A 21,370-nucleotide genomic window follows, 5' to 3' on the forward strand; every position below is an offset into this window, starting at 1 on the left:
ATTGTATTCTTGTTTTTTTTTTACTGGAGATTTTTAGTTCAAATGTTTAAATTTACCAATATAAAGCATTTAATGACAAGCTCCAATAAATGCCAAAATCTGTTGGACGGCCTCTTTAAATCAAAAGACACTAAAGTGTAGAAGTAGGTCGCGCAAGTACTAAATAAGATCCTAGTTCAATAAGTCCAGATGTTTTCACGATTATGTTCAATTTATTATATCTAGCTCCCTTATCGGCGGTCTGAACGGCGTTTCATAAAGACAACTAGAGCGAAGTCGGCCTACATGGATATGAAAGGCATACCGTTTATGCACAACCCACACAATATATGAGAATGTCCTTGCTTAAAATTCTGGCGATTACAATTTTTGCAGGTAACATTTCTTCTTTTTTTTTTCTAAACTGAAAAATAGTAATGTATACTCGTGTTTCAAGCAATTTCGTGAAATTTATAGAAAAAACAACAACTTTAGTCGCAGCATGTGAGACAACGAGTATCTCTGTTTATGGTGGGAATGGCATGGAACAATTGCTGGTTACTGAGTTATTTTGTCTGTATGTCTATTGTTTATATCGCATCTTAACTGTGTCAATAATTATTTGTAAGTTCAATCTGTGTTTAAAGAATACAGCTTTGAACAATGTTCATGTATAACAATTTATAATTGTTATACATAAGAAAATTAAACAGCCCGATATTAAAAGTGACATAACAACATTTCAGTGAAAGTCTGCGAGTCAATCAATGTGTTTAACGTACCCAACAAGTGCAACACAAATGCACCGTTCTATCGACAGTGCCACAGTAATTACACCATGGAGTCGCTCACACAGAAATTCATATGCCACGGTGATGTCGCATATAGTTGGTAAGGCTTTATTATTGTACATCGCCAACCAAGGAATTGTAACCTATTCAGAACAACAAAACATTAATTTAAAGAAAAACAGTGATCGTTTTGTATTTCGCCAACAGTTTCGTGTCAATTAACAATGTCGACAATCACGAAACAACATGTACTAGTATATACATGTATGTGGAGTAGGACTGGTTTCCTCTGTAAATTGAAGTTATTGCCCTTTAAATGTAAACTGCCTTCAAACATATTTCCTTTGAGTTAATTAGTTGACATATTTATAATAATGTGTTGTGTTAAATTGATCATCATTAACGTGTATAGTTTGTCTTGATGTCTATTGTATAATTGTTAAATTTACTTATCGTATGAGATATGAGATGAGTGTCTCGGTCTCAACCTGTAGTGAGGCGTGTTTTAGAGTCAAGCTCCTTGGTGCAAGCCTGAATAAGGATAATGTCCGATACATCTGTAACACGTTAATAATAACTCAGGGTAAAACTAAAAAAGATCAAGTTAATTTCTTACTTCTTTGGTTATTGATTATAGTTGATCCCTTAACGCCTCGTTAGGTGTAAGACTTAGGAACCTGCACTATTACAAATGCATATATCACTCGTATTTTCATTCGCCCCAAATCACTGAACTTAACATACAAAATACATAGTAAGACACAGTATTGAAGTCAGGAAACCACACACCACAAAACAAAAAACAAATTATTAATTTTTAGGTTGCACATACGCATAGTGCAACGTTAATTATAAATATAATCTTATTGAATTAGCAAGACTAGCCGGTTGGACCATGTAGTAAAATATCATTGAATTGAAAATTACTGTATATAGTTCTTTTACAGGTGTGAAATATTTGACCTTATCTGCGCACACGCACTTCCGACAAACGTTTCCATGGTGGTGACAAATCCCGCTTGCACCGGAGTTATCCATTTAGTGAATGCCACAACACACCGACCTCCAACAGTTCCAGTACTCACAGAATTCGAAGTGCGTCGAATACAGTACATCTTCGGAAAATAAAATATGAAATATAAAATTAAAGTGATAACTATTCAACTCATCCAACTTAAGCTATGTAACGTTTTTTGAATGTGAATGTATCATAGTTAACCGTTCACGCCACTAAAGAAAGTCTTTCTCACGCCTAAATAGTTAATAACGAGCAATAAATACAACTACAGGTTTATATATTGCTAATAGTTTTGATTAAACGTTTTCTTTTAATTAATTTACGTTTCAGTATACTTTATTAAAAGGTAACTTGCATAATTTTAACTTCCGTTTAAGATTAGTTAACGTTTGACAAGAAATCTGAAAGACATATATTTTACAAGGCACTATCCTTAATACAAAAACAATTGATTAATCGATGCATTTGATTCCAGAAACATTTCTACGAGGTCGCACAGCACGGCATCGACGACCTATTGTATGCAGCAAATAACACCGGTGCCACGGTGGACGAAATGAAGTATATATTTACAAAACAGGATCACGTCAACAAGAGTTATGTTCGGAACACGAAATGCTGGGCCTATCCGCTTGACTTGACTGCCATATCGCCGTGGAATAGTAACGGCGGCATCATGAAAGCTGGAGTGCTGATTAGCCCTAGACACGCAATTTGGGTGCGACACTTTGACATGCCCGTCAATACAACGCTAAGGTTACCAACGACATCCTTTGTATATTATGCTATTGTACATTAACCGTAATTTTCTCCGTGCCAGAAGGCTCGGCTATCATTTCTCCACGTTGGTCGGTTTGCAGCTGCACTTCTTGCTGAGTTTATGTTTTTCATCCTGCACCGTTCCGTTCCAGTTTCACCACTCGCTGCCAAGTAGTTTTGAGTCGGCCTCTTTTCTCGCATGCTTATGGTTTCCACCCGAGGGCCAAAGAACCGTCGTCTGTTCTGTCTTTCCTCCGAACATGACCAATCCAATGCTATCTCCTACTTCTCATTTCTTTGATGATCTTCCCGCTTCCTGTAATAATATCTTGTTTGCGACGTGCTGTTTTCAACGAATTCTGAAGATCCTCCTCAAACACTTTTTCTGGAATTTAAATAGTGTATATTATTTGCTATTGTTTAGCTTCCACGTTCACTGTAATAGAGTTGTACTGACAAGACATGGTTATTGAACTAATCGCTTTCCAGTGGTGTTTTCTTTTTTGTACATCTGATGTACCTCCGCCGTCCTTTGTTGCAGTTTGTCCAGGTATATGAAGCTTTCCACCTCTTCTACTTCGATGCCTCAAAACTTCACTTAAATATCATTCTCGCTGTTTTTTAATGATCTTGCACTTCTTGGCATTTAGATTTAGTCCAACTTTAACGGCATGTTCTTCCAGGTTTGATGTTGTGAGGTTTGGTTGTTTCATTGTTAATGATAATTATGCAATGTTGTCTCCAAATTAGAGGTCCTATAGAAAAGTTGTGAAGTTCCATCAGATTACATCTCTCTCACCTTCTACAGATTTCTACATGACCCAGTCGATTACATCAAGGAAGAGAAATCCTGAAATGCAGCATTTCTGCTTCACTCCTGCCATCACTGGGAACCATTCTGTTGTTTCTTTTTCGTCGACTTAAAAGCACTAAAAGTCCACATATAGGGCCTTTACCATTTGGATCACTTTGTTGAAAATTCCATATTGACGCATGATCCAAAGACTGTCTCTCTGTATGGAATTAAATGCTTTTTCAAAGTCAACAAAGATTGCGTTCCATTCGTTGACTTGTTCAGGATGTTTGCAAGGATTGATATCTAATCGAGAGTTCTCATGCCTTTCCTTAATCCGGCTTGATATTTTTTGAGTGAAAACTCCACCCTTACCTGAATCCTGATGATAGGGATCTTGAGGAGCACTTTACTGTCCAAGGGTAAGAACGTAACCCCTACCCAGTTTTCGCAGTTTTGTATATTGTCTTTCTCTTGTATTTCGCATATTATCATCTTGTTCCAGTTTGTTGGGACAACTTTTTTTTGTGAGGTCAATAGTTATAGTTATAAGCTGGTATAATAAATGTCTGCTTAGAGCATTCCTGTGGAAATATTTGTCTGCCCCAGGTGTTTTCCGTTTCGGAGGGCCTCCAGTGCTGTTTTATTTGTTTGATATTTGGTGCTTCTTCTCAGAGATTTACATCTCCTCTTTCTTTCTCTTTATCTTGTGTCGGTTCTTCTGGTGCTTCTTTCTTATGCACTTCTTGAAATTTCCATTTACTGAGACTTTCCTCTTTGTTTTTCGGTAGTTCCATATTCTATTTCATCAGTGCGGCCGATGGTATGGTCCGTGTCGTGTATGTATATAACTCTTTCTGCCTTCCATTCTCTGCGTTGCGCTTTTGCTTTCTCTGCCAACCATACCCTCTTGTTCTCTTTCACACTCTTCTTCAATTCCTTATCATTCTCATCGAAATCTTGTTTCATTCTGCTTTTGATTCTTTCTGAATGGATGCTGTCATTTCTGGTCTTAATGTTTTCCTTTCTTTAATCAGGTTCTAAATGTTGTTACTGATCCATGTGTTTTCCCTTTATTTAAAAAAAATGTTTCTACTGCTTTCACATCAGCATTCTTCTGCTGTTCAAACACCTCTTATATGCATTCACTCTCCTTTCTGGTCTCTTCTTGTTTTCCGCTTAATGCATCACAGTATCTCTGGTTTCTACATATTGCAAGCTTCCCACATCCAGTCTTGACCAGACTTTGTTGCTGTCCCCACTGGTGCTTAAGCGTAGTCTAGTACTGATGATCTCCACTGGCCCATTATTAATAGGTGGTCTATCTTGTTCATGCTCTTTCCGTTTTCTGATACACATGTTGCCTTGTGTATGTGTTTATGGGTGGGGAAACTGTTGTTGTTATTACAAATCCGTTCATTTGGCAAAACTCGCAAAGTCGTTTTCCATTTTCATTGTGTGTTCCTAAACGACGTTTGCACATTGTTCTCTCATGCCCACTGATAGCGTTTATGTCTCCCATGATAATGATGAAGTCATGCTTGATGTATTAGTCTTCTGATTCCTCAAATACTTGTTAGAATTGTTCCTTTCAGCATCTTCATTTTCGTTATGAGGAGCATAGACATGGATAATGATTACTCTCCGACATTTTTAATATACTCTTTCTGTTATGATCCTTATATTGATATGTGTCCATTTTAGAGGAGTGATATCACTGCGACTTGACTTATCATGATGATAACTGTATCTTCATGCAGTTCTTAATCTCCGATGTAAATCAATGTCTGTCCCGAATATATTTTCATATTACCTTTTCCTGTCCACCTGCACTCGCTTATTGCCAGTATGTCCAATATATTTTCATCTTACCTGCACTCGCTTATTCCCAGTATGTCCAATGGGTAACCTTCAATCTCTTTCGCGATCTGTGATGTTGCTCCACTTCTATACATTGTTATCACATTCGAGTGTCCCATGGTGAAAATGTCTTTGTGTATTTAAATAGATCTGGTCGGGCGCTGGGTGTTCATATGGCTTTGACCCATCGCCGTCATAATGCCTGGGCTGGCAATCCTTATTCTACCCAGGTTTTCTTGCAAAATGTTGTACGCCATTTCTGTAACCCTTTTCGGGAGAATATCGTGAGTCTTTTGCCCAACCTCCAACTAAGAAGATGGTCAGTTGTTTTTTGCCAGGTTGTCCTTCCCTTCGACTACGTTGGTCTGCGTTGCAACCCTCTATCCGCCACCCAGAGGTCGCGGCTCTACGCCGTGTAGTCCCAGCGCGAGATTTATATTATGCTTATCACACAAAAATGCTACGTATTATTTACATGTGCATACTTTCATTTTATACAAGCTTCGTTGTGTCACAGTTTTTAATATTTCATAATTAGGACGTATACCGGATGAGTCATGTTTATGAAATACAAGAAGAAATACGAACCACACGTTAGGGCTCTTTTTTAGATGCTGATGTTTTTCAATTGCTAATTTAAGATGTTAAAGAGTATCTCAACGCGTATTTCTCTAATATTTTTGCAGATTCGTTGATCGACATAACAACGTTGTGGATCGTTCAATTATTCGCACACAAGCTATTCCTGCCAATGGTTCTTTCCTATACGGATATGACGTAGTTGTGGGTGAACTCGATAGCAATGTCCCGAGTACTATATCGTTTGCAAAGGTCATGCCAAGAAACCTTACCGATATCCGTCCTATATCTCCCACATATTTGCCAGCAATGGACACCGATTTCGAAGAAAAGGCGTTAGTGGCCGATATGAGTTATGAGGGTAATAACATGGTACAGCTGACAACCCCAAGCCCGTCCTCTATTCGGAACCTGTTTTACGAACCCAAAATCGGTGGCGACAGCGGAAATCCTGTTTTCCTCGTGATTAACCATCAGCTTGTGCTGATGTTCATGTTTACCTTCGGAGACTCAGGATCGGGTACGTCGATCACTGCCCACTTTGATGACATTAACAACATCCTGTCGCACTGGGGTTCCGCGTATCGTCTGGCAGAGGTGGATCTTAGTGGCTTTGCAGGAGCCGAACATGTCAACATACCAAGTATCATCGGTTAGACGGCCATATGGGGTGGTTATTGTATGTATGTAATCAGACGTAATCAAACGAATAAAATGATTTATCATTGATAAATAATGTATTTTATACGATATTAAAAATAAGTGTCGAACATGATTGATAACAAACTACTTTTCCGCGGACGACGCACAACGGTCGTACGCCTTAATGTAACGTACGACATAGTTGTAAGTGTTATTTTGTCATTTACACTGAGAGCGTCTTATCAAATATCACAGTGAATAAAAATCACAAGGATTTGTCGAAGAGTTTACGTCTGAATGCGAGTATACACAAATCTTACGAAAATTATAAATATGGCAGACTATGTCGCACGGTTCGAAGTAAATGTCGTTATAAGAATCCAACGTTGGGTTTAGTTAATCCAACGCTGAACAACTCTTTATTGTTACGATTGTGTATCAATCATGAAAGTTAAGCACACATTTGTTACAATGAGAACATATTAAAAGGGATCAAGCACATATAATTAGCTTGTATTGTAAAAATTAAAAAGTCCATCTTTATTTATTTGTTTAGTTTTAATATTTAAACATATTTTGCATATATACTTGTAGTATTGTAGAAAAGTACAATTCTCCATTTTTTAAATAAAAAATCGGAAATATCTAAAGGGTCAGGAACAACTACTCTCCATACTGGGTACTGGATTACATAATGTGCACGACAACCTGACACAAGCTATAGACGAGGCAGTGACCAATGTCATACAAGAGAAGAACACCAAATCCAAAACAGCAATGTCGAATACTTGAAGATCAATTTGGAGAGTACAATAAAGAGCTGAATATAAAAGACATCAAAACTGCATGTCGAGAGAGAGGCACTACCAAGCTGAAGAGACTGACAAAAGTCTTAAATTAAGAAAGAAACAGAACTTCATTCTAGAATGAGGAAGAACCTTGACAGGAAGAACGCTGCAAGTGCTTTGGCTCAAGCATTCGCGCAGAAGGGAGAGTAACACCCTAGTACCAACGGCAGAAGTGAAACAAGGCACGGTGAGAGAGAAAAAGAACAGACAAATACAACAACGCACATGAAGCCATGATAAAGTCAATGTCAAACGACTGTAGAAAATAATCCAGGCCACGAAAACTTCACCAACCAAATGATTCAACACCTCGGCAATTAAGCACCCCATAATCTGTTGGATATCTTCAATGTCGGCTGGTCGCAGGGATTGTTACCCCGGTGGTGAAAGAAGGCCAGGATAATTCAGGTCCTCTAGAAACGAAAAAAAAACACAACACAATTACAAAATCCAAACCTACAGACCCAACAGCCTAATATGCTGCATCTGCAGGACCATGGTCAAACAGCATATGCAGTAAAACCCGTTGAAAGAGAGCACCATAATGTCAAAGCAAATTGGTGTCACAAAATGAAAGATTACAGAAGACAAGAGGACACACCTTGCCCAGGTTATAAAAGAAGCCTTTCAAGCCCAGAAAGTAATCATTGCTGTCTTCATATAACTACATAAGGCATTATTCAATCTGTTAAATGATTTGTTTGTTGTGAAGCTTCTATGCAACAGTATCCAAGGCAACATATACCGATTGACAAAGTCGTACTTGCAAAACCAGAGAGCGCGTTTGTTGGTAGACGGTCTTTGTACATAAGAAGTACTGCTGTGCCAAGGGGTCCCACAAGGATGAGTTTTGTCATCCACCGTGTTTATACTCTTCCTCAACGACATCATACAAGCATTAACTCCTTCCATGACCTGTCCAGATTATAACAGGTAATCATCTTCCGATTTCGTACAGGCAACAACAGATTAAATTATCACATGCACAATAGATTCCATCTTATGTCGTTTTCAAAGATCCCATGTGAACAAGCCGACCAAAATGCCTAATAACATCCTCGAGGAATGTAGGGAACACTTACAATGTATGGTCGGAATCTGTGAGAATGGAAGGAGAAGGTCTACGGATAGGTGGCGGCTCTTGATAAGACCATTCATTTCAGCCTTGCCTGCAGGCTCCATGTGTAGCGGCAATCAAGAAGGAAGTCTTAAATCGGCATTCTTAAAGATGTATACTGGTATGAATACGACAAAACGATAACCTTATTAAAATATAACCTTATTAAAATAGTATCAATATTCTACCACGGCGCACTTCAACTTACTTTAAAACAGAAAAGGAAATAAACCAAAGGGTGTTCTGCAATAACCATGGACGGAGATATTACATTTCAAGCACATGCTATAACGAACAGTTGAATAAATACATGTCCATCTAAATTGAATGAAAATCAGTACATTTAATTGATGGAACAGCTGTAACTGGAGATAATGTGCGAGGCTACTTAAGAGACACATCAAAATAAATATACAGAATAAATGCGACTTAGATTCGAAATAAAATGTATAGGTAATAGTTTGTTTCGCACTCGTAATTAAACCCATACGCATGTAAACCTCCAACCGTGGGTTAATTGACAACACACTTTGACCTACAAGTACTATTTCTTAAAGATATGTAGTCCTGAGTATTATCACGTTTGAGACGAGTCCTTACGAACATTATAAGGAATTAAATATATAATTGCTTTTCATTTTAAAAATCAGTTTTATGACTTTGTCCATACTGCGTAAAACTTATATTTTGTTTCCTATGCATTTGTAAAATAGAAAAAAACACATCAAAATCATTTGGTCAAATATGTACATACGCACAGGTATTCTTCTAAATAATATTCCAAAAGCTGTTTTCTACCTTTCCTTAAAACCAAACGTTTCATAAATGTGTTGCTAGTAGTGTATGTGTTATAAAAACAGCCGACATTAAATTAAAATATTCTGTTTCAAGCAAAAACTCTTTTATTTAAAATCTATGTGCGTTCTAACATCAGCATTGATAACGTGGATTAAAAAAATCGGTTTGAGCTTTTAATCTTTGAAAGTATTTTCATCTTCAAATGATAAAATTGCTTTGCAGTATGTTTGTGTTTTTTGGCAATTGTGATTCCCATCGCGTTATGAAAAACCCCTACAAAGTGAGATTTAATATACAACTTTACATTAAAACGTCTTTTCGTGTTATATGTCGTTACACACAAATAGTTATTTTTAAAATCATGTTGAGGTGTTCTCTTAACTTCCAAAGTCTAGTTGAACGTTGTTGATCCATCCTTTGTTTTCAAACTAGTGAAGGCTATGTCGGGACGTACAGCTGCATTTTTGTCAGCTCTTCACAAACGTGTTGACTCCACTTGGGAATGAGCGCTAGCGAAAGAAAATAAATCATATAGGAAAACGTAATCCACGTTGTCTTGCACTTGTATTTGCGAGCATGCATGGGCACTAAACAAAGCATCAACCTACTAGGTTTAACCAATGTTATTCCGAAAATTCTGCATTTACAAGTAAATTGTATTAATGTTTCTTTTATACCTAATACCTGTTGTCGTCCTTGATTAGCTTGTGCGCATTGCACAGGCTAACCATTTTTTTTGACATGCATTAAGCCCCGTTTTCCCTGAAAGCAGCCAATATGTTAAGATTTCAATGATAAACACTAGGCTGGCCAATGTCGTCTTAAAGCTGATAAATACACTCACTGAAGTGGTATACTTAAGCATTCGTCGTCTGCAGTGCAGACAGGCAGCGGTAATCGTTCCTAGCATAGTGAGTTACGGTTCTTAGCGTAGTTAAGGCTTCTAAGCACATACTAATTTGCAAAACATGCTCTGTAAATTTAGTCGTGAGCTAACGCTCACAACTAAAAACAACAATTTTTTATTTTTACCGGTGAAAATAAAAAAAATCGGATTTCACTTTTCTATATTTAGATTATCATAAATAATTTTATTTATATATTCTATGATCACGAGTGAATTAAAATCGACATTCCGTCGAATCCAACATTTTTCCTTTTTATTTTTATGCCTTTTCACCGTTTATTTACATTTTTAACAGAGTTAAACTGGATAATGTCGCTAGTATAATGACGTCATTTCGTCGCCACTGGAGAAACGGTAACTTTTCAGCCAAAGGTAAACAGCTGTTAATTATTTTCTTGAAAAAGGGGCATAAAAGAAACAGAAAATTTGTTCATGTCAGTGTAAGATCGTTTGTTATTTCACTCGTGATCATAGAAAAATTATATTTTCACTCGTGGCTGCGCCACTGGTGAAAATATATTTTCTATGATCACTCGTGAAATAACAAACGATCTTATACTGACATGTACAAAAATCATGTATAGATTAATTTTTATCATATAAGCTGTTTGACCTACTTTTATGGTTATCTACAGATACGCTTAAGTGTTATCTGAATTCATACATGTAAATACAAACATAGTATCTTCAAAAGTATAAGATTATATATGCGATATTTATCAAGAACATTATCAAATCACATATTCATCTTGTGTTGTACTGATTTATTTCAACTTGGACAAACATGAGTATAATTAACAAATACAGCATTTCTCGTTGTGTAGGAACAATTAAAACTATGATGAAGCTATGATTTATTTTTGGGAAAATATTTGAAAATTAATTTGTGTATATAAAACAATCAGTGTTTCAAATTCAGTCATGGTACCCATAGGATATGTTCTTGTCGTGTTGACTGTTATTCGGATAGCGTTTTCGGACAAATGCGAGAAGTTATCGTCTTGTAAATGCGAATGTCCCGAAGGAATTGTCGACTTTTCATCTCTTGGTATGAGCGGCAATGAACCAAGGTAAGACGGAATTTTAAAGGAAAACGACTTAACATACATATTAATGCATGGTTGGTCAAACATACATAATGTTTGCAGCAATCATATGATAGTACGCTGCATCGTGCAGTGGAAAACGTTGTTTCGTAACATTTTATGAGTTGTTTTCCTTTCCTTAAAGGGATCTTTTCACGCTTTGGTAAATTGACAAAATTGAAAAAAGTTGTTTCAGATTCGCAAATTTCGTTTTAGTTATGATATTTGTGAGGAAACAGTAATACTGAACATTTACCATGGTCTAATATAGCCACTATATGCATCTTTTGACGATTTTAAAACCTAAAAATTATAAAGCGTTGCAACGCGAAACGATTGAATAATTTGGAGAGTTCTGTTTTTGTCGTTAAATTTTGTGAAACTACGAAGATTGCTTATATAAGGTATAAAATACGTCCAGTATGTGTATTCGGCGGAATAGCTCAGTAGACTAAAGCGTTTTTACTTCAGGACTCTGGCAGGACTCCAGGGGTCACTGGTTCGAAACCTGCTCCGGGCAATGTTCTTTTCCTTTTTTTAATTTTATTCTTGATTTTTTACTGGAGCTTTTACGATCCAATGTTTACATTTATCAATATAAAGCATTTAATGAATAAGTTAAAAAATGCCAAAATCTGTGAAAAGGCCCCTTTAAAGGGGCCTTTTCACGTTTTGGTAAATTGACAAAATATAAAAAAGTTGTTTCAGTTTCGTTTTAGTTATGATATTTTTGAGAAAACAGTAATACTGAACATTTTTCATGCTCTAAAATAGCCATTATATGCATATTTTGACGATTTAAAAACCTGAAAATTATTAAGTGTTGCAGCGCGAAAAGATTGAATAATTTGGAGAGTTCTGTTGTTGCTGTTATATTCTGTTAAACTGCGAGGAATGCTTATATAAAGTAAAAAATACATTTCCATGTGTGAGAACGGATGGCCGAGCGGTCTAAATGGTTGACTTTTGCTCCAGGAACCCAGAGGTCAGTGGTTCTAGCCCTGTTGAGGCTTGCTTTATTTTCTTTTTTTTTAAATTTTATTCTTGATTTTTTTCTGGAGTTTTTTTGATCCAATGTTTACATTTATCAATATAAAGCATTTAATAACACACTTCAATACATGCCAAAATCTGTGAAAAGGCCCCTTTAATGGAGAAGAGCTGCCGTCTGTCCGATTTAATGAGCAACAATTTAAAAACTATTATATTAATATTTGTAAAAAGTTTATAAGTACCTGAATTGTTTGTGTTTTACAAATATCTAACGTGTCGTAAAGTGCACCAGTATTACATTCATTGCAAACGTTCTATGAACACCCCTCGTATACTCGGCGTTGATATGAAAACATGTTTCACGTTTCTCATGGGCTTCTTTAAAAGTATTTAAAAAATGTAATATATATTTTTTCAATATTCTTATGTTCATAAATGTAAGGTCAAAGATCGATAGGTACACATATTTTCATGGTGTTTGTATTCAATCTATATGTACCATGGGCTACATGAATCATGACGTATAAGGAAATATAATATTTTCCCTTGTTGTTGTTTATTTAAAGAAAACTGTTAGGATAAAGCAAATAAAACGTTTTATGTTTAAATCTTAAATAGTTTTTGACATATTGATACATGTACTTGTGTTTAAAAACGTAATCGCTTACAATAATTTATAGCCATATAATTGTTTTTATATCAATTAAAAGTGACAAACAATATTTTGTAAATGCAGTAATTATCAATTTTCATTCAGTATTCACAAGAAGATTCAGAGCATGAGTTAAGCTGACCATGTTTTCATATTTTATGTACAAACAAAACCCATCATTTGAATACAATGCTTGCCAAGGTAACGAATTTAATTACTTGTACACAAAAATGCATAATTTTCATAAAATTGTCTTAATTTCACGAAAAAAATGTGTATGTACAGATTTGTCAAACACGTCTTTAAACATGTTTATTCTCAATGATCTACAGAAAGACAGAGAGGTATTTCATAAACTGTAAGAAAACTAAGCGGCGACATTGTGCAATAAGTTGCTTTTAAATAGAAATATTGACATTTTGCACTGTCATTGATGAACATACAGTAAAGACTTTGTACAATGTAAACATCATCCTTGTAATACATTATTGTCATACCTAGAGAGGGTACATTATTGTCATACCTAGAGAGGGTACATTATTGTCATACCTAGAGAGGGTACATTATATCATACCTAGAGAGGGGAACATTCTTTAATGTGCATCCATTTGTGCAGATTGTTTCCATGGTAACCGTTATATTAGATATCTATTATTATAGTTTTAAATAGCAAAAACATTATTTCATTACTTAATCCTGTTTTAAACATGATGAAGAACAAAATATTTTGACATATAATTTGTGTACACTTAGTTTATTATACCAACATAGAAAAATAATATAGTATTTAGCAATATATATTTGTTGGATGCGCCTCGTAAAATAACAGTAGTGTTTAAATTCCATTCATTAAACTAAAAAATACTTCTGATATCCACGGAAATCAACGTCCTTTGAATGGCCGCTCTCTAAATAAAACCTCAGCTGCATAAAAGACCTTCGAAGCGGTGTCGTTTTCCCGCCAACAGTATTTTACACTCTCAGCGCTTTGATTGAAGGTACAAAGATGTTGACGCTCCGGGCACTGGTGCTGACGAGTACTCGTATAACCCGTGTGATCCTTTCACCGAGACGAAGCCCTCCGTGTCTGAAAGCCACTGCCAGAACGTGGCGGTAAGAACAATAGCATCCTTTTTTTTCTGAGCTTAAAAGACAGGAAGAGGAGAAAGCTTTGAATTTTCGTCTCCTTTAGCTACATACACACTCATATTTTTAAGGAAACAATCATCCAAACTCGCTTTATTGAGCAGAATCTGTTTTGTCTAGTTTTAATAATAATTACATTGACATTTAATCGACTGGACCCAAAATATGCAGTTAAGTTATCTAAGAACAGAATTTAATTGCAAGAATTTAAGGGCTGTTTGTAAAACACGCATGCCCCCAAATGGGCAGTCAGTTGAAGTGGCAGTCATTGTGTGAATAAAGCATTCGTGAGTTATCATCCAGAAACCATTTAACAGTTTCAAGTCACTGTGACCTTGACCTTTTACCTAGAGTAAAATAATTGGGGTCATTTGTCAGTCATGAACTTTCCTGATCCCAGGCTTAAGCGTTCTTGAGTTATCATCCGGAAACCATTTTACTGCTTTTAGTCACTGTGACCTTGAACTTTGACCTAGTGACCTGAAAATCAATAGGGGTCATCTGACGGTAATGACAAATGTCCCTATGAATTTTCCTGATACCATGCCTAAGCTTTCTTGAGTTATCATCCGGAAACCATTTTACTGCTTCAGGTCACTGTGACCTTGAACTTTGACCTGGAGTCCTGAAATTCAATAGGGGTCATCTGTCGGTCATGACAAACGTCCCCATAAACTTTCCTGATCCTAACCCTAAGCATTCGTGAGTTATCATCCGGAAATCATTTTACTGTTTCAAGTCACTGTGACCTTGACTTTTGACCTAGAATACTGAAAATCAATAGGGTCATCTGTCAGTCGTGACTAATGTCCCTATGAACTTTCCTGTTCCCAGGCCTAAGCGTTCTTGAGTTATCATACGGAAACTATTTGGTGGACGGACCGACCGACGGACCGACATGTGCAAAAACCATATACCCCCTCTTCTTCGAAGGGGGCCATAAATATCTATCACAACGCAAATTATAGAACGGAAACCGTTGATCTACTTCTGGTAACTATGCCCGTAACCTTGATCCAAATTCCATCCCATCCTAGGTCTTCGTGCAATGTCGCTATATCCAAAGTTTCTAAGATAGGTCATCTATAAAAACTGAAATTATTTACCAGAAACCACATATTTAATTGCTAACGGACTAAGCGATCATCATAATTATGTTCCTAAACGTATTTCCGAAGTGGGTGGGTGGGGACTTTAACACATTAACGGATACAATCGGTAAATCAAACTTGAATAGATGCAGAGCCCACTAGTTATCTAGAAAACACAATTTCATTCTCACTTTCGTAAATGATATGTGCAACTATGTTTATTTTTAAGCCCTCGTCCCATACAGAGACCGGATCAACACGGTTCATATCCTGGATGATTCGGCATGTGGACCGTGTAGCCGCCGGGTAGCTCCGGGTCGATCCGTGTAGGTCCTGGAACGTTCGAGAATGTCCTTGGCGTTCCGTGACGATCCGGGATGATAGCACCATCCGGGATGGTCTGTGATGATGTCTTGTGGGGTCCGGGACAGCCGTATAGGGTCCGGGGACAACCGTATTTTAGCTTTTGTTGTCCGTGTGCGCCCTTGACAGTCCGGGATCACAATTCAGCCCCATGTCCTTCAAGGACCGTGGCGGCAGTTGTACGCTTGTCTCCTGATCTACCGACGATGTAACAATCTAAAACACGCGAAAAATATTTATCTAAACGAGTGAATAAAATGCCGTGTCGGACCTTAGCTCTGCCGTGACTGTCCGGGACAATCCGCGTGGGCGCCATGTTGATGGCGTGTTGCTGCCGCGTTTGGTCCGTGTAAATGCCGTTTTGTCTTCAGGGTGATGGTCTTTGTAAGACCGTCGACGCTCAAATATCACAAAAGGTCGCGGATTGTTCCGGTTCGTCCCGGTTCTTGATTCGGGGGATCCGAATCGTTCCGGGACTGCCGTGTCCATCCATGCTAATATGAGACTGGGGCTCTAGTTTCATTTTTTTTTAATTTTAGCTCGATTTCAAAGACTATGGCTTATTAAAACGCTCTACAGTCTGTTTTCTGAATGGAAACAGTACTTTGTGTCTATGGAGGATATCTTAAGAGCGTTTCTACAGTGGGGATCGAAACCATAATCGCCTAGTCGCTAGGCGGACACTACACTTCACCACGGCGACCTTCATTATTTGCAGGCGTGTCTATTTATATACATCGACGGTGACTACCAGTTATACGACACAGGCGTCCAAAATTCGGTGACGTTTTCCACCGTTCCCGGTACCTCCCTGGGCATCAAAGATCATCCCGAAAACGTTGTCGTGGCGAAATACACGTCAGGGGATGGTGCACGGTAAAGAACGGCTGTTAATCACGGGCGCTACCTCTTTTTGAATCTCAAAATGAGGCGGCGTCCGTGATTATTTTATATGCATCAACCATCACAGTATTGTATTAGCTTTTGAATAAATCATAGACAAGAGAAATTTAAGAGACTAATATTCATGACAAATTTACACCGAGGCAGAGTTATTTGATAAATAAAACTGTTTTTACATAATGGTGAGATTCATTGAGGAGATTAAGATTTTATCAAAACTTGTAAAACGGATAGCATAACATAATGGTGAAACATTTCGTCAAACAATACATTGTACAACGGGTGTATGTGAATTATATTTTTTATTGATATTTTGTTTTAGACAGACGGAGGTGGTGCTTGTGTGCAACCCCGAAAACAACCAAACAGCTTTTTATACCCTTGGGGAGGTTCCCAGTGCAAAACCACTCTATGTAAGTCATCGAGAACCCAGAGGCGTAGCGACATTATTCGGCGCCCGGGGACAATGTATAAATTGTGCGCCCCTCCTCCCTGTGAAACATTGGAGTGCAGTATTCAGTCTCATTAAAAAAGCACATAAGTCGATATGCAACATGACATAATACCACTATCACCAAACAAGGCAAATGATGACGACTATCGTAGCACGACGGACAAAAGGCGATCACAAAAGCTCACCATGAGCACGTTGTGCTCAGGTGAGCTAAAAAGACAGAAGGAAGACCAATTGGAGACAATATAATGTTTACTTCTACAACGACAACAAAATGATATTGCCGGTTAGTCTTTTTTCAACAGCCACCCAATGCGCCCATTCCAAACATTCTTCATACTTAATTAATTTTTCTAGCCTTCATGCCCGCAAACTTGTCAATTATAGCATCAAAGTCTATTTTTTCAACCGTTTCCTTCTCTATACTGAGAAGTGCGAGATCACAGAGACGATCTTGTCCCAATGATGCCCTTAGGTATGAGAGAATGAGCTTCAGCTTGCCGAAGGAACGCTCGCAACTGGCTATTGACACCGCAATTGTTAAAAGAATTTGCATAGCAATACGCACATTTGGAAATACATCATCACCATACGACATAATGAAAGAAATAAGTTCCAAAGGTGTTGATGGTAAGGAATCACCTCTCGTAGTTAGTAACATTTTACAGTCCTGAATCTCGTTTAATAGATCTTCGCATTGAATATCAGTGTCATTAAAATTGGCTACATCGAAGCAATTTTTGCGAAGAGTTTTCAAATCCTCGCCTTTTACAAGATTGTGAACATCCAGTAAAAATCCGAACTTTGAATTTAAGTCTTTGAGGCGAATGAATTATGTTGTTGACTTCATCTGTCAAACTTTCATAATGGCCTCATAATGCCAAATTTTGAGATGCAAGGAACTTAATACAACTAAGCACACGTTGTAAAAGATCGCGCCACCGTTGTTTTTCTGTTTGAATCTGATCTTCAATTTTTGCATCAATGTCTTTTCATTCATGAGCCTTCGCTCTGCCTCTTTCCAAGTAGTAAAGGACTGAAGGTGACTTGTGCTGTCTTCATGTGCCTCAACACGAATACAATGAGTCTTCTTCGGGCGCCCCTCTTATGTTGGCGCCCAGGCCAAAGTGCCCCCCCCCCTCGCTACGCCTCTGCGAGAACCGTACGTCGAATGCCTGCGTCCGCCAGGCCGTATCTGTCTTTCTGTGCGTTTAACTGTCTGTCAGTCCATCCTTCTGGCCGTATATCCGCGTCCATCCAGCCAGGCTGGCAGCCAGTCAGCAAGCCATCCATCATCCATCAATCAATCGGTTACTATACCAATTAATCAATAATGCGACAGGACAGTCAACTTCTCCATTCCAGCCATTTTACTCTTAATAGTTTTTTCCTTTTTTGTAACGCGTCAAATCAATCATCGAATCATCACCCATTATAATTACTTAATTAACTTTTGTTAGGATATGATTGTTTGTATTCATTTTTAAAATATTAATAATTGACATTGGTCTATTTCAGCGACACATTCTGGTGTCTCCTTTCGCTTGTTTCGTATCCAAAACTGGGGCACTAAGTGCAGGGAGTATTGTACTCATAATGTAAGTAAATCAAAATAAATGGAGGCTACTATTCGACCTTCCAAATCGATCATGTAAACAGAATTCCCTCCTTTGTTTGAAATCAAAATTTCGTTCGTGTTATGTAAAGCTGCATTGGGGAAAAATTGTGCTTTCAGTTAAAACTTTTGGTCTTACATCCTCATGGCTTCTGATAAATTGTTTTATTATAAGAAACAGCAGACAAATGGTCAATATTATCATCTGACGCTTAAAAAGCATTTGATCCCGCTGACAACACCCATGCAATAAATTACTTCATCCAATCACAGTGTCATGAGGCAAACACAAACAATATATGATTTGATGATTTTGTGACGCCATATATTGTTTAAAATATATATTTCGTTCTCCTTTGCCACGACCTGTGGTTAAAATTTAATAAGTCGCGCTAAATGAACTTTTCTTCAATAAACCCCATCCAAGTTATATCTAAAGTCCTAATAGCTACTATTATCGCAAGGATTTTTTTTTACAAACACAGCATCCAACATTATGCCTCACCGTTTTCAGATTTTTCTCACTGCTGCTAGCCTATTTCCTGTTTGGAGTGACTATCAATAGATTCGGAAGAAACCAAACCGGAAGTGACGTAATTCCACAAAAGGCTTTCTGGATATCATTACCGACGTTAGTCAAGGTAATAAAAATGTTATCATACTGCATGCTATTTATACTCACTCAAATTAGCGAGTACAACACAGCTTCCAACTCTCGCACACAAAATAGATTATTCTAGTATACATGTATGCACAAATTAACACACAGCGTAAAATCAACAAGAACAAGCCCACGCAAAATTCCAACAAACCCACGCAACATAACTAGTAGTATTTACTACCAATGCCACTGCTATATTAAATCGAAAACAAGTATATTTATTGCTACTCCTTTTTCATAACTTTCTTTATTTCGAAAACTGCCAAATAAAAAATTTGATATTTTGAGGTGCAGCTCAATGTATTATTTTATTTTATTTACTAACATTTAAGATATTTTAGACCATGATAACAATACAAATTTAATCGTAAATCACACTAAAGATTGTTCTCCATTTTGCAGGACGGAAGCCTATTTGTAGTGACAAGAGGACGGCACAAACCATACGCCGCTGTTTGAATTTTTGACTTTTAAGGCCTCAGTCACAAACGCCTTAAATAACTTTCAACATGACCTTGTGTATGATACGAATGTTGTTATAAGAATCCAACGTTGGGTTTAGATAATCCAACGCTGAACAACTCTTAATTGTGTATAAATCATGAAAGTTAAGCACACATTTGTTGCAATGAGAACTTATTTAAACGAATCTAGCACATACAATTGCTTGTATTGTAAAAATTAAAAAGTCCATCTTTTTTGTTTAGTTTTATAATTTAAACATGTTTTGCATGTATACTTGTAGTATTTTAGAAAAGTACAATTTTCCAATTTTTGTTATCAAAAATCGGAAATATTTAATGGGTCATGAAAAACTTCTCTTAATACTGGGCACTGGATTACATAATGTGAACGACAGCCTGACACAACCTAGAGATGAGACAAAACCAAAGCCACACCAAAAACAAAACAACAATATTTAAACTCCAAGAAATCAATGTCGGGTACTTGAACATCAATGCGGAAAGTAAATACAGAACTGAAAATAAAATACATCAAAACTCCACATCGAGAGAGAGACACCATCAAGTTGTAGAGACAAAAGTCTTAAATTTAGAAAGAAACAGATAAAAGAACTTCATCCTAGAAGCAGAAAGAAGATTGACAGGAAGAACGCCGCAAATGCTTTGGCTCAAGCATACGCGCAGGAGGGTGATTAACACCCCAGTACCAACGGCAGTAGAGAAAAAAGGCACGATGAAAGAGAAAAACAGGCAAACAACGCACATGAAATCATGAGAAAGTCAATATAAAACGACTGAGGAAAATAATCCAGGCCACGAAAACTTCACCAACCAAATGATTCAACACCTCGACAATACAGCCCTGCAGAATCTGTTGGACATCTTTAATGACCGCTGGTCTCAGGAATTTGTACCCCACTGGTGAAAGAAGGCCAGGATGATTCAGGTCCTCTAGAAACGACACAAAGTACACAATCCAAACCTACAGGGCAAGACTGATTCAGGTCCTCTAGAAACGAAACAAAGTACACAATCCAAACCTACAGGGCAAGGCTGATTCAGGTCCTCTAGAAACGAAACAAAGTACACAATCCAAACCTACAGGGCAAGGCTGATTCAGGTCCTCTAGAAACGAAACAAAGTACACAATCCAAACCTACAGGGCAAGGCTGATTCAGATCCTCTAGAAACGAAACAAAGTACACAATCCAAACCTACAGGGCAAGGCTGATTCAGGTCCTCTAGAAACGAAACACAAAGTACACAATCCACACCTACAGACTCATCAGCCTAATATGATGCATCTGCAAGACCATCAAGCGCATTGTCGAACAGCATACCGCCCTATTGGGGCAAAATGTACCATGTGAAATTGAATAAGAAGGCACATGCCACCTTTTCGCATCAATGGGGCGATATGCAGTAATACCCGTTGAAAGAGAGCATAATAGTGTCAGGGCAAGTTTGTTTCACAAAATGCAAGATTACGGAAGACAAGAAGCTTCTTCGCAACAGTATCCAAATCAACATATACCGGTTGACCAAGTCGTACTTGCACAACCAGAGAGCGTGTTTGTTGGAAGACGGTCTTTGTACATAAGAAGTACTGCTGTGCCAAGAGGTCCCACAAGGAGGAGTTTCGTCATCAACCGTGTTTATACTCTTCCTCAACAAGATCATACAAGCATTAACTTCTACCAAGACCTGCCTTTATTATAACAGGTAATCATCTTCCGATTTCGTACAGGGAACACTAAACAAACCAAAGCCGACCAAAATGCCATATAACATCCTCAAGGAATGCAGGGACCACTTACCAAAAAAGTATGGTCGGAATCTGTGATAATGGAAG

At 37.5% G+C, this 21,370-nt stretch overlaps 2 protein-coding genes across 2 annotated transcripts; both read left to right on the top strand.

Moving 5' to 3' along the window:
• The first annotated feature begins 215 nt into the window (after positions 1–215).
• LOC127856434 (uncharacterized) lies at positions 216–6,964 on the top strand. Its single transcript, XM_052392640.1, has 5 exons — positions 216–375; positions 726–870; positions 1,718–1,865; positions 2,264–2,544; positions 5,887–6,964. The coding sequence occupies exons 1-5, from the start codon at positions 330–332 to the stop codon at positions 6,434–6,436; spliced, it is 1,170 nt and encodes a 389-aa protein (XP_052248600.1). The 5' UTR covers positions 216–329; the 3' UTR covers positions 6,437–6,964.
• A 3,821-nt stretch (positions 6,965–10,785) lies between these two features.
• LOC127855608 (uncharacterized) lies at positions 10,786–19,754 on the top strand. Its single transcript, XM_052391354.1, has 7 exons — positions 10,786–11,161; positions 13,820–13,934; positions 16,140–16,297; positions 16,647–16,737; positions 18,297–18,376; positions 18,908–19,034; positions 19,457–19,754. Exons 1-7 carry the CDS (start codon positions 11,013–11,015, stop codon positions 19,511–19,513), a joined length of 777 nt encoding a protein of 258 aa, XP_052247314.1. The 5' UTR covers positions 10,786–11,012; the 3' UTR covers positions 19,514–19,754.
• Positions 19,755–21,370: the final 1,616 nt, after the last annotated feature.

This window comes from Dreissena polymorpha, chromosome 13 (genome assembly GCF_020536995.1).
Source record: "Dreissena polymorpha isolate Duluth1 chromosome 13, UMN_Dpol_1.0, whole genome shotgun sequence".
In the NCBI taxonomy this organism is placed as follows: Eukaryota; Metazoa; Mollusca; class Bivalvia; order Myida; family Dreissenidae; genus Dreissena; species Dreissena polymorpha.